Source organism: Vulpes lagopus, chromosome 14 (genome assembly GCF_018345385.1).
Source record: "Vulpes lagopus strain Blue_001 chromosome 14, ASM1834538v1, whole genome shotgun sequence".
NCBI lineage: Eukaryota > Metazoa > Chordata > Mammalia > Carnivora > Canidae > Vulpes > Vulpes lagopus.
This window is the reverse complement of record NC_054837.1, coordinates 32,188,749-32,203,824: the sequence shown is the minus strand read 5'-3', so window position 1 is coordinate 32,203,824 and position 15,076 is coordinate 32,188,749. Positions and strand designations below refer to the sequence as shown.

At 43.1% G+C, this 15,076-nt stretch overlaps 1 protein-coding gene across 1 annotated transcript in view; it reads right to left on the bottom strand.

Annotated features, from left to right (window-relative positions):
• TMEM132B (transmembrane protein 132B) overlaps positions 1-15,076 on the bottom strand; it is a 367,875-nt gene that overhangs the window by 35,319 nt on the left and 317,480 nt on the right. Inside the window, exon 5 of the mRNA XM_041729488.1 lies at positions 7,379-7,522. Coding sequence (XP_041585422.1) covers positions 7,379-7,522 — 144 coding nt within the window. The remainder of the gene's footprint in view (positions 1-7,378; positions 7,523-15,076) is intronic.

Here is a 15,076-nt window from a genome sequence, read left to right as displayed (position 1 = left end):
TATAAAGTCTGTCTATAAATGGGCAAAGAAATAGGAAGAACTGTTTGTCTACTTTTTGGCGCCATGAATTTGGATATACAGTGGATTACCGTTTACCCAAAACCCACTGAGCACAGTTACTCTGTTTCCTGAGCCACAAAACTCAGTGATGCTCACACCCACCTTGTGGGGTCGCGTGGGTGGAACACTGGGCCAAATCTGACACAAGCAGAAGGAGTCTGGTGTGATGTTGCTGTGTGTGTTAGTTGTGTGTTGCTGTAACCGTTCACTCCGATAGACCCAGAGGACAGGACCCTCAGTGGGACATGGACTCTGCCCTCAAGGGGCAGACATGCCATGTGCCAAGTCCCTCAGACATGTATCCACCTGGGGAACATACCGAGGTGAGGACCTGTGGGGGCGCACAATGGTAAGACTGAGGTGACTGCATGCGGGGGGGGGGGGGGCCAGAGCAAAGAACAGAGGACATTGAGATGTCCACAGGTGCAGAGGATGGGAGAGGGGTGCTAGGCACAGGAAATAACAGGAACATGGGCAGGAAATGTGCAGAACCCCAGAGAGGAAGGCAGAATTTGAGGAAAGAGACCAAGCTCATCCAGGATGAGCTCCTGGATCCAACTTTGCCTGAAGCCATCCTGGTTCTTTTAGTTGTACAACTCAATATACTACCCCTTTGTTGGCTTAAGACAGTAGATTTGGGTTTCTACTACTTGTGACCAAATGAGAACAAAACAAAACAAAACTCACCAATGCAGGATTTCATCACTACCTGCCCACTAGCCACTACCTACCACACCAGTCCAAGCCCCTCCACCTTGCTCAGTGACACCAGCTCAAATGTGCTTCTTCATCAGGTTCAGGGCACACCTACCTTCCACGGAATCCTCTTTACAAATCAAACACTCAACGAAAATGGGCTCACATGGCCTTTCATAGGTGCTGCCAAATCCAGAAAAGCAGCTATTCTATCAAAGCTGATGTCCTCCAGAGGAGACATCTGGTTCTCTTTAGTGACCAGCTCCCCATACATTGTTCAGCAAGCAGCAGAAAACTTTATATTTTTTACAGCACTTCCACCACTTTCCTTCACTCCTCACAGACCAACTTTGGAAACAAGATCCTTCCCTGGGGCAGAGAAGACTTTAAAATGTTAATGCCCTCTTATGAGGCCTTTAGCATCTCATTATCGCAAGTCCAGCTGACACTAGAAGGCTGGGAACTTAATTATGGCAGCCAAAAAGATGGAGGGCTCCATCTTCAAGACCAGCAGGAGCTTACATTTACTTCTCTCCAAGCATGAATGAGTTGCTCCCCTGCTGACCATGTGTGGCTGGCTGTGGTGGCTCTGGAGACCACAGATCATTGACAAACAGTACAATTACCAACACACGAGGACATGAGGCCATCACTGTGTCAGGAGGATATACAGTCAAAGATTAAATCATAATTACAACTTGGAAATTGCATTTTTCTTCCTTCTTCTGAGGACCTTTAAAGAAACTTAGCAAAGACAAGAAAATACATTGTGGTGGGCAACATAAAGATCCTCCCCCAAGACGTCCACGCCCTAATCCCCAGCACTTGGGGATGTGTTACCTTACGTGGTGGTGTCGGGGGCTCACTTATGGCCCAAAAGTGCTATGACCAAGTTCTAGCCCCTGCTACCTGGGAACATGATCTTACCTGGAAATGGAATTTTAGGATGTAATTAAGAATCCTGAGGTAAGATCATTCTGAGTGAGGGCAGCTCCTACATCCACTGACAAAGTGCCCTTAGAAGAAGGCCATATGGAGACACTGGAGACACAGGGGCAAGACCCAGTGAAGACAGAGGAAGAGACTAGAGGGACATAGCCATAGGCCAAGGAGACCTGGAGCCACCAGAAGCTGGAAGAGGCAGGAAGAATCCTCCCCTAGAGCTTCTGGAGGGAGTGGAGTCCTGCCAATAGCTCAATTTCAGACTTCTGGCCTCCAGATCTGGGAGAAAAGAAATGTATGCTGTTTTAAGCTACTGAGTTTGTGGGAACTTATTATGGCAGCCCTAGTACACACAGGAAAGTTCATTAAAATAAGGATTTTAGATTAAAAGGACTATCCTGGGTTATCCAGGTGGGCCTAATATAATCACCAAGGTCCTTAAGAGGGTGGAGTCAGAAACACTGTGACAGAACTAGAGGTGAGAAAGAAGAGAGAGGGAGAGAGAGGTTGAAAGATGCTCTAATGCCGACCTGAAGATGGCAGAGGGGCCACAGCCAGAAATGCAGGTGCCTCTTGAAGCTAAAAAACGCAAGGAGACAGGAACACAGCCCCACAGATCCACTGTAGATCCCTGACCTCCAGTAAGATAACTGATGTGCTTTGTTTAAAGCTACTAGATTGACAGTAATTTGTTACAGCAGCAAGAGGAAACTAATATACCACCTTTCAAGTGATGAGGTGGGAAACAAAAGTCTTTGACAAATTTAGAAAAAGTCCATTATCACAGACTTCCAGATAAGAAAGCCACAGAATGATGCTTTGCTCCTGGTTCATGGGAGGGCTCCCCTGCCCTGCACAACGTCAGATGACAATTCCAGATGACCAGGGGCTGCTGTGTGGGAACTCTGTCCCCACATCCACTGTCCACATGTCAGTTCCTCATGTACAAACTTGGTGGTAGGAATGTCACCTGCCTTGAAGACTTGTTGTGAAGACAAGATGGATCAGTATTTCTAATGTCCTCATTATAATAGTACCTGTCACCTACTACGTTCTCAACAAATCTTAACTACTAATGCCCATTTCCTCAGCTGTCAGTTCCCAATGACAAAATTCCACCTCTGTAGCTCCCAAGGCTCCTTATACATTGCCCTGCCCGCCAGTGTCCATGGGCAGGTGGGACAAGAGCCTCCCCATGAGAACAGAAGAAGCCTTGGATTATAGTGCCAAGGCCAGGTTTTACCCAATGCCACGTCCTTCTCCCCCATGCTCTTTGAAGATTTCCAATAACAGGAAATCCACTGGAGATGCTCCAATAAACACCAGGCAACCACTCTTGCCCACTGTCCTGTTCCATCTCCAAGAAACTCTAGCATTCATTCATTATTCATTTGTTAATAGATTCTACAAATATTTACTGAGCCCCACTATGTTCCAGATCTGCTTAGGGCTGGGTGGGGGGCATTGTTAATAAAACAAAGTTGTAGACTCTGTAGACCTTGCTATCAAGCTGGGGTTAAAATACACAGATATGAATATGGATGTTGGTATGTAGATAAAATGTTTATTGATCTATTATAGATCCTGCACTATGTGGCTTCCTTTAGGTAAAAACATATTTAATCATCCCCAAAACTCCATCTTGGGATTCTATAATGTAAAGATTTGACAAGCAAAAATTTAATTATATGTGCTTACAATGACTGGGGGATGCCATTTGATGATACTTCTCTCAGAAGTTGTAAGAAAGAAGGATAAGAGGGGGGCACGTATCTCACCACGAACCTTGCTCCAATCTAATTTATGTAGATATCCCCAGTGTTCCCTTTCAAACTAGCCTTGACTGACAATGCCCCAGGAGATTTGGCTGCAGCTCAAATGCAATACTTTTTTTTTTTTTTTTAAATATCAACTATCTTTTGAACTTTTTGAACCCAGGTGTTCTCCCAGGGATTTCATTCAGGATTACTTTTATTACTGTTCTGCTGTATACACTGACTTTCCCTATGGAAGGTTCCACACTGTGTCATTATCATCCTTGTTTTACAGATAAGGGATGGTCAAATAGAGAGGGAGGCGGAGTCAGGATATGAGCCGAGGTCCTCTGTCTGAAATCTTAATGGAAGGGTTCACTACCTCTGCATTCTCTTTCTCTATAGTGAGCTAGAGAGGCTTCCTTTTAATTTCCACTCTGGTGATTAAATAGCATGAATCTACTCCACCCCCAGAATTCGTTCTGCCCCTGGAAGGCTTAGAGAGCTGTCCTGTCTCCCTCTTCACCTTGCCCCTGGGCCTTTTCTACTCATCACCAGGCTACACACTCAGGCATCCTCCAAGCATCTCTCTGTGACAGACGCCGAGGGCCCTCCACGCCCCTGACACCCATGAGAAGAAGATACTCCAATTTCCAGGGTTGCTCTCATGCCTAGAAAGACACAAAATTCTCCATCAGGGTGACTGAGTAAGAGCTAGCATTTGTTGTGGATTTTTATCAGAAACCAGGGTACAAGACATGCCTCACTTTCCTCTGAAACCTATCAGATAACTATCAGCAGGAGTGCAGCAAGAAGTGGAAAATCCCCACAAGCCTCCAAGGGGAGTGAGAGGGAGTGGTGGGGAGTGTGATGATCTGGAGGGCCCAGGCATTATGCACAGGGGTACGCTCCAGTCAGCTCCACATGAGGTTCCCAGGAAGCAACCTGACCTTGTGATTTTCATAAGAAGCTAGAAACCCAGATTTCTACGTGAATTTGACAATTTTTAGAGGGTGGCAAAAAATTAAATAGATACACACATATATACACACACTACTATTAAGATGCACCCCCTTCTGTGTGTATGGTTTTTACATAGAAGTTAAAATTTATCCCTCCCAATCTTGTCAGATTTGGCCAAGCTTCCAAATTTCAAAGTCATTCAATCCCAAGTCAAAGAAGCCAATCTGTTTAAAATTCACATCTTCCTAAATTCATACTTTTCCCCTTACCTAAATCATAGTCCCAATGCACAGAACTTCCAAGGCACCAAATATCTTCCTTGCACCCCGCAAGATCCTCCCTGGGGAGTATACAGTGTTTTCTGCAACCATGAAGGAGTAACTGAATGACACCTGTGCAGGCTAAGGGGGGGGGTCCTCCCCGTGAGGTACTAACAAATGTCCCCCGTGGTTGGGAATGCCCCTGAGAGGACACTGAGGCCAGGGTGCAGCTCTGTGGGTGATGCTGTTTGTCTTGGAGTGGAGGTGACATTTGCTACAAATATTGACACTAAAGCCATGATAAATATACCACAGCCAATTAATTAACACCATTCGCTTGACTAAGGCCCCAGGATTTGCAACAGAACCTGGCTCTGTTGGCTTTCCCCTTGAAAAGTCTCAAAAGCAGCCCTGAGTTTGATGGTCTGCTCACTCTGCTTTGTTCTTCTGAAGATCATAATTTGCTTGAAGAAATCTCCATCTTTGTGAGGCCACAAAAGTGAAAGTTAAGCAAAACAAAACAAAACAAAAACACAAAAACACAAAAAATTCCCCAACGGTTGTCTTCCAAAGTAATGTATCTATCAGACTGGGCAGAGGATATTTCTAGTTCACATCTGTGCCTGGATAACAAGTGAGTATAAGGCAGTACTGGAGGACAGAGCTCTTCAGGTTGGAGGTGGGGGGGAGGTGGCCCACCCTGAGGGACCCTAGGCTCTTGGGAGGGAGTACAGGTGTAGGAGGCTGCAGATGTGGGCCATTTGTTTGGGCTGCCATCACTCAGAGCCACCTCCATATGCCAACCACACCATTTCCCCCTCTGGAGTGACATGGGGACGGTAAATAACATGCATGGTCAAAGGCAATCAAGGACGATGCACCATCAGTATTTCTCCTTCCGTGTGGTGGAGCTTGTTTGACTTGGCTCAGATCTTCCCAAACTCTGAATACAGCAGGCTTTAGATGTGTTTAATCAAACCTGCCCACAGAGTACAAGGCCCGCCAGGAGCCCCAGGGCAAGGCTGCCTGTGCTTTGAAGCCAATCCCCCTTCTGTCTCCAGGGAGAATTAGCATTCCAAGCCCAGGAAGCAGGCTGTGCCAAATTTGGGTTTCCTAAGGATTAACTTTTTTTTTTTTTAATTAGGCCTCATAGACACATCAATTCTTCTTTATCAAAAAACCATCTCTGGCTTAAGGCACAGCCTCCTGTAGGCCACCATGAGAAGCAATCAGCCCCTCCCAGATCTTTTCTACCATGAGGAGAACCCTAGAGGCTTTTCTATCTAATCTGGAGTTCTTCAGCCTGGAACCAAGTTTCATTTACCCTCTAAATAGGAGCGTGCAGAATGTGAAGGAAGACAGAACCTAGTACGGTTTTTTCTAGAATGAGTGGATGGGACCTGGGGGCTCCCTTGGCAACTTGAGAGAGAAGCTCCAAGTCCCTCCTCCAGGAGGTGTCCGCTGCAAAAGGAAATGGCCAAGCAGAGTGCCAAGAAAACACCAGCAGAAACTCTAAATGAGGTGGTTCACACAGACCCCTGCAAAGAACATGAAATAAACCATGGGCTGATTCCTGGCTGAATTTGGAGTCATAAATACAGCTAATTAAAACAAAGAACCCAGAGGAAATGCCTCATGGCCAGATTACCCAAACTGTGAGCTGAATCTCACTGGTACTCAAATTAAGTTAGGAGGCACTTGGAAGGACTTCTATTTTAAGAGTCATCTATTTTAATGTATATTAACAAAAAATTAGCATATTAAGACCAGGGGCTATAATATCTTTATAACGAAGTGTAGGGGCCTATTGGTTATTTTATATAAAAGACTTAGACGTAACCTGTGCAAGGACACTCAGCCCTTCCCGTCAGCACCCCAAAATTTCCCATGTGAAAGGTGCCCTCCTTGTACCTGGAAGTAAAGAGACATCCTCATCACCAAGCTTGGAAATTTAGAGAAAGTTGTAAGAAAAACAAGAAAGCTGTATAAACATCCCTTGTTACTTTTTATTGATTTACTACCCCAGTCCACATTCTTTCTAGAATGTCTTCCTAGGTGTGTGCCTTAGCTGAATTGGTCAGAGTGCCTGTCTGATAGAATGCCTTACTAACGAAAGCCTCCAAAGTGAAGTTTTGTCTTCTCAAGTCCTCCCAGATTCACTGTCTCTTGGTGGAAAAAGCACAAAAACTGCCTAACTTGCTGGTTTTTTTAAGTCTCCCATTTAATGACTGGACCTCTGCGCACACTTCATAAACCTTTGTTTTTTTCCTCCTGCTAATCTATCTCATGTCAATTTAATTCTTAGTCCAGTTAGAAGAACATGAAGAATAGAGGAAGATTTTTTCCTTCCCTTCAGAGGCTAAATTAGTATTTAAGTTTGAAAAACTGAGACATTTGAAGAAAATATGTTGTGTAAATAATATTATTTACACTGGAAGTTGGCAAACATTGAGATGACATGTGGATTGCTAAAATGAGGGAAATATTGTCTCATGACCAAAAGGAGGGGAAGAAAATTATTTCTGTTCAAGAGACTGGGGGTCCCCACTCTGGGGAGGGTATAGATAGGCCCCCTCTAGGGGGGTCAGCCCCCCACTCCTTGGGGTTGTCACCCTCGCTCCAGCCCAATGAGACCCTGGGACAGAGGGAAGGGCCCTCAGAGGACCAGACCCCTGGCAGGCCCGACGGTCAGGACCCTTGTACCTTCACAACATCTTCGTCCGCAGACCTGCACTCCACAGCCTCTGACACGTCCACCACGGAGCCGTCCTCCTGAATGCCCACGACCTTGACAGGAACCGACACGGCCTTCCCGGTGAGGACAGCTGTGTTCAGCACCTCCGTGTCCTGCACAGGAGAGCAGAGGGTGTAGGTCACACATGGGGAAGCCCACAAGCAGGAAGGGGCCGCCAGCCAGACCATTTCCACCTTAGCTCATGCCCTGCCACTAAAACTATGTCTGCGTGGACCAACTCCCCAGGTCGTGCGACACGGCAATTCCGGAGTCGGGAGCATTTCATCCCAGCCTGAGCTTAGGAAGCCTGACGGCTAGACCTCCTTCTCCACCCCCAGGGGCAGGGGCATCATCCTATCCCCCCACAACCCCTCCTGCCACCCACCCCACCCCACCCCACATCCCAGCCTAAAACCAGGCTCACGCTCTGCACAGGGTGCCTTCCTTCTAACATTCGCCAAATCTCCACTCAAGGGTCACTTGGTAAGTGATAGCTTGTGCTTATTAAAACAATGAACGTGGCCCTCAGTGCAGTTTCAATTTAAGAAGACAAATAACAGGGCACCTGGATGGCTCAGTCAGTTAAGTGGCCAACTCTGGATTCATCTCAGGTGGTGATCTCAGGGTAGTGGGATCGAGCCTTGCATGGTCTCTGAGCTCAGCCCAGAGTCTGCTTGCCCCTCTCCCTCTGCTCTCCAACCCCTATCTCTCTCTCTCTCTCTCTCAAATAAATAAACAAATAAAATATTTTAAAAAGAAGACAAATAACAGCACAAGTAACAGAAGAGAACTAGTCCCAGAATATCAACCTCTGCACCCCTGACCTGACCCAGGATCCTTCTTCCCCACCAAGCCTCCATGTGCCCCCAGTCCCCTCTAGCCCAGGGATCTGTGAACACTGGCATCATGTTAGTTTCCCTCTTCCTCTGCCGGTCCCTGGGGTCCTGTAGGATCTACCTTTATGACTTCTGTCTCACCTGTTACATTCTTGCCATCTCCATGGCCACCCCCCCCACAGAGAGACTGTCCTCACTGGGACAGCCACAATGGCCTCCAACCCATGTCCTGTACTCACTCTCCCCATGACAGTTGAAGAGATTCTTTTTCATCTCAATAGAATTCAGATCATTTCTCTCCTAGATTCAAGCTCTTTGAAAGCATCCTACTGTTTATTCTTAAGATAAAGCCCATGCTCCCTGCCAGTGGTGATCTGACCCTGGCCCACCCTCCGGCTCTCTCACCCTTCCTCCTGTTCCTCCTCACAGACTTCTCTTACTTCTCTCCACGGTAGCACACACTCAGCACGCCTCCCACTCTTACCCATGCAGAGCCCTCCACCATACCTGCCTCTGCTCCGGCCATCTCAGCCTCCATGCCCACTTCTTCAGAGGAATAGGGCTTTTCTGCCCTCCGCAGTGTGAATGAGCACTGCCCTAGCCTGTCCTGCACAGTAATGACCACCACGGCTCACCTTATGTTTATCTTGTGTTTGTGTTTCCATCTCTGATGACTCATTAGACTGTAAACTCCCCAAGTGTCTCAGCCCCCTTTGTTCTGACCTGTGTTGCATCTACAGAACCGGGGATGGTATCTGGTGTGCAGAAGAGAGGTCACATGTGTGGGCTCTGGAACTGGACCGTCTGGGTTTAAAGCTAGCCCAGCCTCTGTTCCAATGGATCTGCAGTCATGGAAAACCTGACTCAAGTGAAATGATCCAACACAGGTCTAATTATGCCTCTTACATAACCAGAGTCTGGAGGACCGTGGCTGCTGCCTCTGGTCCAGTGACTCCCCGAGGTCAGGGCTACTTCTCTGCCGTTCTCTTGGCCACTCCCTCATGTAGCAAAATGGCATCCATCACACCAGCCATTTGCCCACTGTCTACACAGGGAGAAGGCAGGATGGAGAGTACACCTGCTTGTGCCTGCTCCTTTTCATCGGAAGTCCAAAGCTTGTCACACGGCCAGCCCACCTGCAGAGGAGGCTGGGAAAGTGGGCATCTGGAGTAGAGTTGGCAGTGGAGTAGGAGTGTGTAAATGGCTTTTTATAGTCTACTACCAGGTCTGCCACAAGTTATTTACTTCTCCCTGTGCCTGAGTTCCCTGGAATACAGAGATAATAAAAATACGTACCATCAGGATTTAATGAAAATGTACAAAGCTTAGAACAGAATTGGCATATAATGAGCAGCAAGAGCTCAATAACTGTAGGTATTGCAGTAGATGCTATGAGAGATTGCTTCTATGAATGAATGAAAGAACCACCAGGCAGGTTCACAAAGGGACTCTAGTGAAGATGCTCTTCCACACTTGTCCAAAGAGAAAGAGTCAACAGGAGAAGCTGATGGGAAACTGGGTCACAGCAGCGAGATCCTCAGAATACTCAACAGTAGGCTCCACCAGAATCAACCCAACGGATAATCATTTCAAGTGCTCCCTTCACTCTCGGAGCGCTAGTCTCAGCTCAGGCACTAAGTGGGTCCACATTTGATTTTCTAAATCAGCCCCTCATTATCCACCTTAAACCTGAAGATGGGTAAGAGATGGAATCAATGAGTGAATAACAATGATGATAATGACAGGCAGTGTTCTAAGTACTTTACATGTAATTAATTGCTCATTCAGTTTACTCAACAACCCTTCCAAGATAATTCCTTGCATTATTCCCAGTTTATAGATTTGTTATTCACTGATAGCAAACCTGAAAAATAACAGCTACTTGTCAATAAAAACAAAATCAACTTTGTAATGAACAGCTGTAAACAATGCCAACCCCAATCTAAGAAAGATGTAAAAATAAGTTGGGATTTTTTTTTTTTTTTTTTTACATATGCCCTCTCCTCTGGATGAATTCTCAAGGAGTTAACTACAAAAGCATGTAACTCTAGTCCACGTTCCTAAGTATTCCATTCTCACCAGGGGCATGAAGTATATGTACCTTTATATTTAAGGAGTACAGCAAGGACAGGAAGCAGGAAGCACTGCAGAAGTTGAGATGAGAGCTCACTAAAGATGGGATAGTGGTGTGGGTGTGGGCATGATTACAATGTGTACAAAGAACAGAGACTATATCATGATTCCAGAACAAATGGCTAAATTCTACTCATAATGCAACTGAAAAAAAAAAAAACCAATATGGGTGTTTGCTGTGTTTAATGGGCAGGCATTAATTCTGCCTTATGAGCATTCACGGATACTGAACATCCATTCAGCCTTCTGTTTGTAATAAAAAACATTTTATTTTCCTTTAGGTAATCTTCCACTCTGCTACCAATGAAGGTGACTTAGATGGTGCTGACCTCAGATGGCCAAGTCAGGCTTCACAGATGAGCACACCGAATGTGGCCAGGTGAGGTATGCCAGTGTCGTGTCCTCAAAGACTCATTCAAGTGAAATACAAACAATGGAAATCAAAGACAAGAGAAGGATAAGACAGAGTCCTGGGAAAGATTTCTGGGTTTCTAAATCCAGCTATATCTGTGTCTTCTATCTTTGGAAATTAGATACATGAAATAAACTGTTTTACTTAAGTCAACTTGAATTGTAAGCCAATTTACAACTGAAAGTCTTGACAAATACACATGAGAATAGGCAACATATTGGCTCTAAAATGAACACCAATCTCTACCCTGTAGAAGCTCACAGCCTTCAAGGAAGACACCACAATAATTTTACTAAACTGAGTTTCAAGGGAGGTGACTTTATTTTTCATAACAACCAATCACAACTGATCCAAGCTTGTGAGTTTATCTAAATACCTCTGCAACCATGTTTCTTCTTTTAGTTTTTGCACAGGTGGCTGAGATTTTTACAACCATGTTTTCCGATGTCCATCAATGGTCTCTCTAAAATTCGAAAGGCAATCCTACTTGCTTCTGACACAATAAGAAAGCAATTTATCTTGTTAAATATTACATTTAAATCATCCCCTGGTGCCACAGACTGCTAAAAATTCACCATCTATCAAAATATAAGTCTTTTATTCTGTCCTATTTGTGCAAGCTCTAGGTTTTATGTCTTGAAAGCATATTTATATTCCTTTATGAAGATGAGTTTCCATTAATGTTGCACACTACAGCAGCATCAGTGGAAATGGCAGAGTAAGGATATCTGAAAATTCTCTCCATAAAAGCAAGGAGAAAACTGGGGGAAAAAAGTTAAAATCAACTTTTTTAGAACTCTGGAAATAAAACAAAGGCTTATGCAACCAGGAGAGCATTTATTCAAGAAAAACGTCTGAATCTTTTTTTTTTTTTTAAGAAAGAGAACTTTGTGGCATTTTAACTTGGTTATTCCCATCCTTACTTCTTAGCCCCATAGTAGCTTTAAAAAATTATAGCCCACATTCACAGTCAAAAGCACAAGGTTTGCAGTATAAAAGCCACTGGAGAGAGATCAGGGCTGGGATCTTTTACACCCTAATTCCCAAAGAATTGCCATTATTCAACTTGTCTTAGAGTTCCCTGGCAGATCCCACTTGCAAGTCTATCAGTATTTCACTTCACTCTGAGTTCACACAGTGTGAAAAGCTTTTCTCCTAGAAGTATTTATTAAAAGCAATTGTAGGCAATTGTTTAACTTCATAGCTGCCTCTGAGTGGTGAAAAAAGTCTGGTGCAAAAAACCAGAGTAACCTAAAAGCTTAAAAGGAATGATGATGAATGAGATGCCCACAGGTGCTCCCAAAAGCTAATACCTACCCTGGGGAATCTATAAGATCATGATTAACTTAGAGCTGTGTGCATGCCCAGGACTGTGTTCATACTCAGAAAAGACCTAACAAGTCTGTAAGTTCTCACTTCTTGTTGACTTTGAGGTTCTATGAAAGCAGGAACTGAAAGCTAAGGCAGAGCTGTCAAATACCTGGCTAGTATAGAAAGCATGTCCCAACACACAGAGAAGCTCTTGGCAAAGACTGGGACACTTATTAATTCCAAGGGTCTAAAGAAACCTCTGTTCAATCATTGGCTGACTACCACATGAGCCAAAGACTTCAGAGACCACACACAACAAAGAACAGAGACTTAACAGAATTAGTTCATTAAAGTCACTAAACAAACTATTACAAAAAACAATAAATACAAACTCAGGGGAAAGGAAACAATCTAATTGCAGAGTTGCTACATTATTTAAAATTTCCACTTTTCAACAACAACAAAATTAGGAGACATGCAAACTAACAAAAAAGTATGGCCCAGGCATAGGACGAAAAGTAATCAAGAGAACTGTCCTTGAGGAAGCCCAGATGTTGGACTTACTAGACAAAGATGCAGATATTTTAAGCCAGCTATTTCAAATACATTCAAAGAACTAAAAAAGAAAATCATGTTTAGAGACCCGAAGTATGAGGAAGGTGTCTCAGCGATGAGTGAATGCCAATAAAGAAATATAAATTATGAATAATTATGAACAAAAGAACCAAATGGAAATCCTGGAGTTGAAAAGTACAATAACGCAAACAAAATTCACTAGTTTGTTCTCCCATAGGAATGGAGTGAAAGTAGAACAGGATAAGAGGACAAAATGTGGAAAATCCACAAACATGGAGAAATTAAACAGCCTCCTTTTAAACAATAAATGGTTCAAAGCAGAAATCACAGAGGAAATTGGAAGAATGATTTGAGATGAGTGAAAGGAAAAACACAACATACCAAAACTTACAAGATGCAGAAAAAGCAGTACTTAGAGATAAATTTATGGCTGTAAATGCCTACATTATAAAAAAGAAGAAAAAAAGAAACATCTCAAACCAATAACCTAGGCTTCCACCCTAAGGGATTAGGAAAAGAAAAGCAAACTAAATCCAAAACAAGCAGAAAAAAGAAAGGAATAAATAGAGTGGATGAAGAAGTTACAGGAATAAAAGGCACAGCATAAGGGAATACAGTCAGCGATGTTGTAACAGCAACGTAACATGACAGATGGTTAACTTCACTTGTGGCAAACATACCATGATACATAAACTTTTAAAACAAAAACAAAAACCCAAAGGGCATGCACATTTTTTCATTTTAATAAGTACTGCCAGATTGTTTCTCAATAATATAGTAGCAGTTTCCACATTGATCAGTAATACATGACACTGTGGCTCCGTATCCTTGCACCATTTTATAGGATCAATCTGTTTAATTTTTGTTAGTATTGAAAGGTAAAAACATGGCATTGTTGCTACTTTAATATCTCTCTGAACTTGAAGTTGAACATTTGTTTCATACTTTTATTGTCTATTTGCATCTGCTTTTTTGTGAATTGTTTGCGTGTTATTTTTCTAATTATTCTTCCATTTTTCTATTTGCCTGTTTGTATTTTTAAATGAATTTCTTAGAGTTCTTTGTGTATTTGAGCCACAATCTTAGTGGCTAGAAAAATTGTATCTCAGTGTTTTTCTTGATTTATGATGGCATCTGTGACAAAATTTTACAAATAAAGAGTAGAAAAGAATCATCTAAGAAAGAGAAAACAATACAGAAAATCAATGAAATTAAATCAAAAGTTATTGTGTAGAATAGCTTCAACAATAATTAATTAAATTAGTTAAATTCAACCAAAGTGTAAGAATAGTACAGTGAACATGACAAAATATTATTGAAAGGAACTTAAAGATATCAAAACAAATGTAAAAACATCTTGTGTTCATAGATTGAAATACTTAATAATGTTAAGACAATACTCCTCAAAGTGATCTACACAGTTAATACAATCACCATGAAATGTCCAGGTGCTTTTTTACAGAAATTGACAAATGGATTCCAAAACCCATATAGAAATGAAGGGACTCCAATACTCAAAATGATCTTTAAGAAGAACAAAGCAGGAGGACTCACCCTTTCTGAATATAATGGACTTTCCATAAATAAAGCTTCACAATTTCCATTTCCAGTCAATTGATTTTTGACAAGGGTGCCAAGACAATTAAAAGGTTTCAAAGAATGGTCTTTTCAACAAAAGATGTGGATTAGCTGAATATCCACGTGGAAAAAACCAAAGAAACAAAACTGGACCCTTACCCTCACACCACATACACAAACTCAAAATGAATCAAAAACACAAATATAAGAGCTATAAAACCCTTAGAATAAGACAGAGGTGTAAATCTTCATGACTTTGCATTGCATTGTCCTTACTCTGGACCCAGGTTAATAGAAGAGCTACTGTGACAGAGAAAGGGAGAGCATGGGGTATTGTGTTCTTAGAGTTTCTGACCGAGAATGAGCTCATTATTCCACACAAGTTTCATTGCCCAGATCAAAACACATGGCCATACCTAAGTTCAAGTGGACAGTGAAATCCATCCAAACAATGTGCCCAGAAAGAGAAATGGTGGGCATATCTCGTCCTTTTTTTTTCTTTTTTTAAAAATGATTGATTGATTGATTGATTTATGAGAGAGTGCATGCACACATGCACGTGTGCAAGCAGTTGGAGGGGCAGAGGGGGAAGGAGAGAATCTCCAGCAGATTCCATGCTAAGTGCAGAGCCCTATGCGGGGCTCAATCTCATAACCCTGCAATCATCACTTGAGCCAAAACCAAGAGTTGGAGGCTTGACTGAGCCACCCAGGCACCCCTGTCTGCCATCCTTTTAAATCCTTTGAAAAAAAATTATCATTTTACAAGTAATGAAACTGAAGCACAGCATACTACTGTAAATCAATATATGGATCCAATCC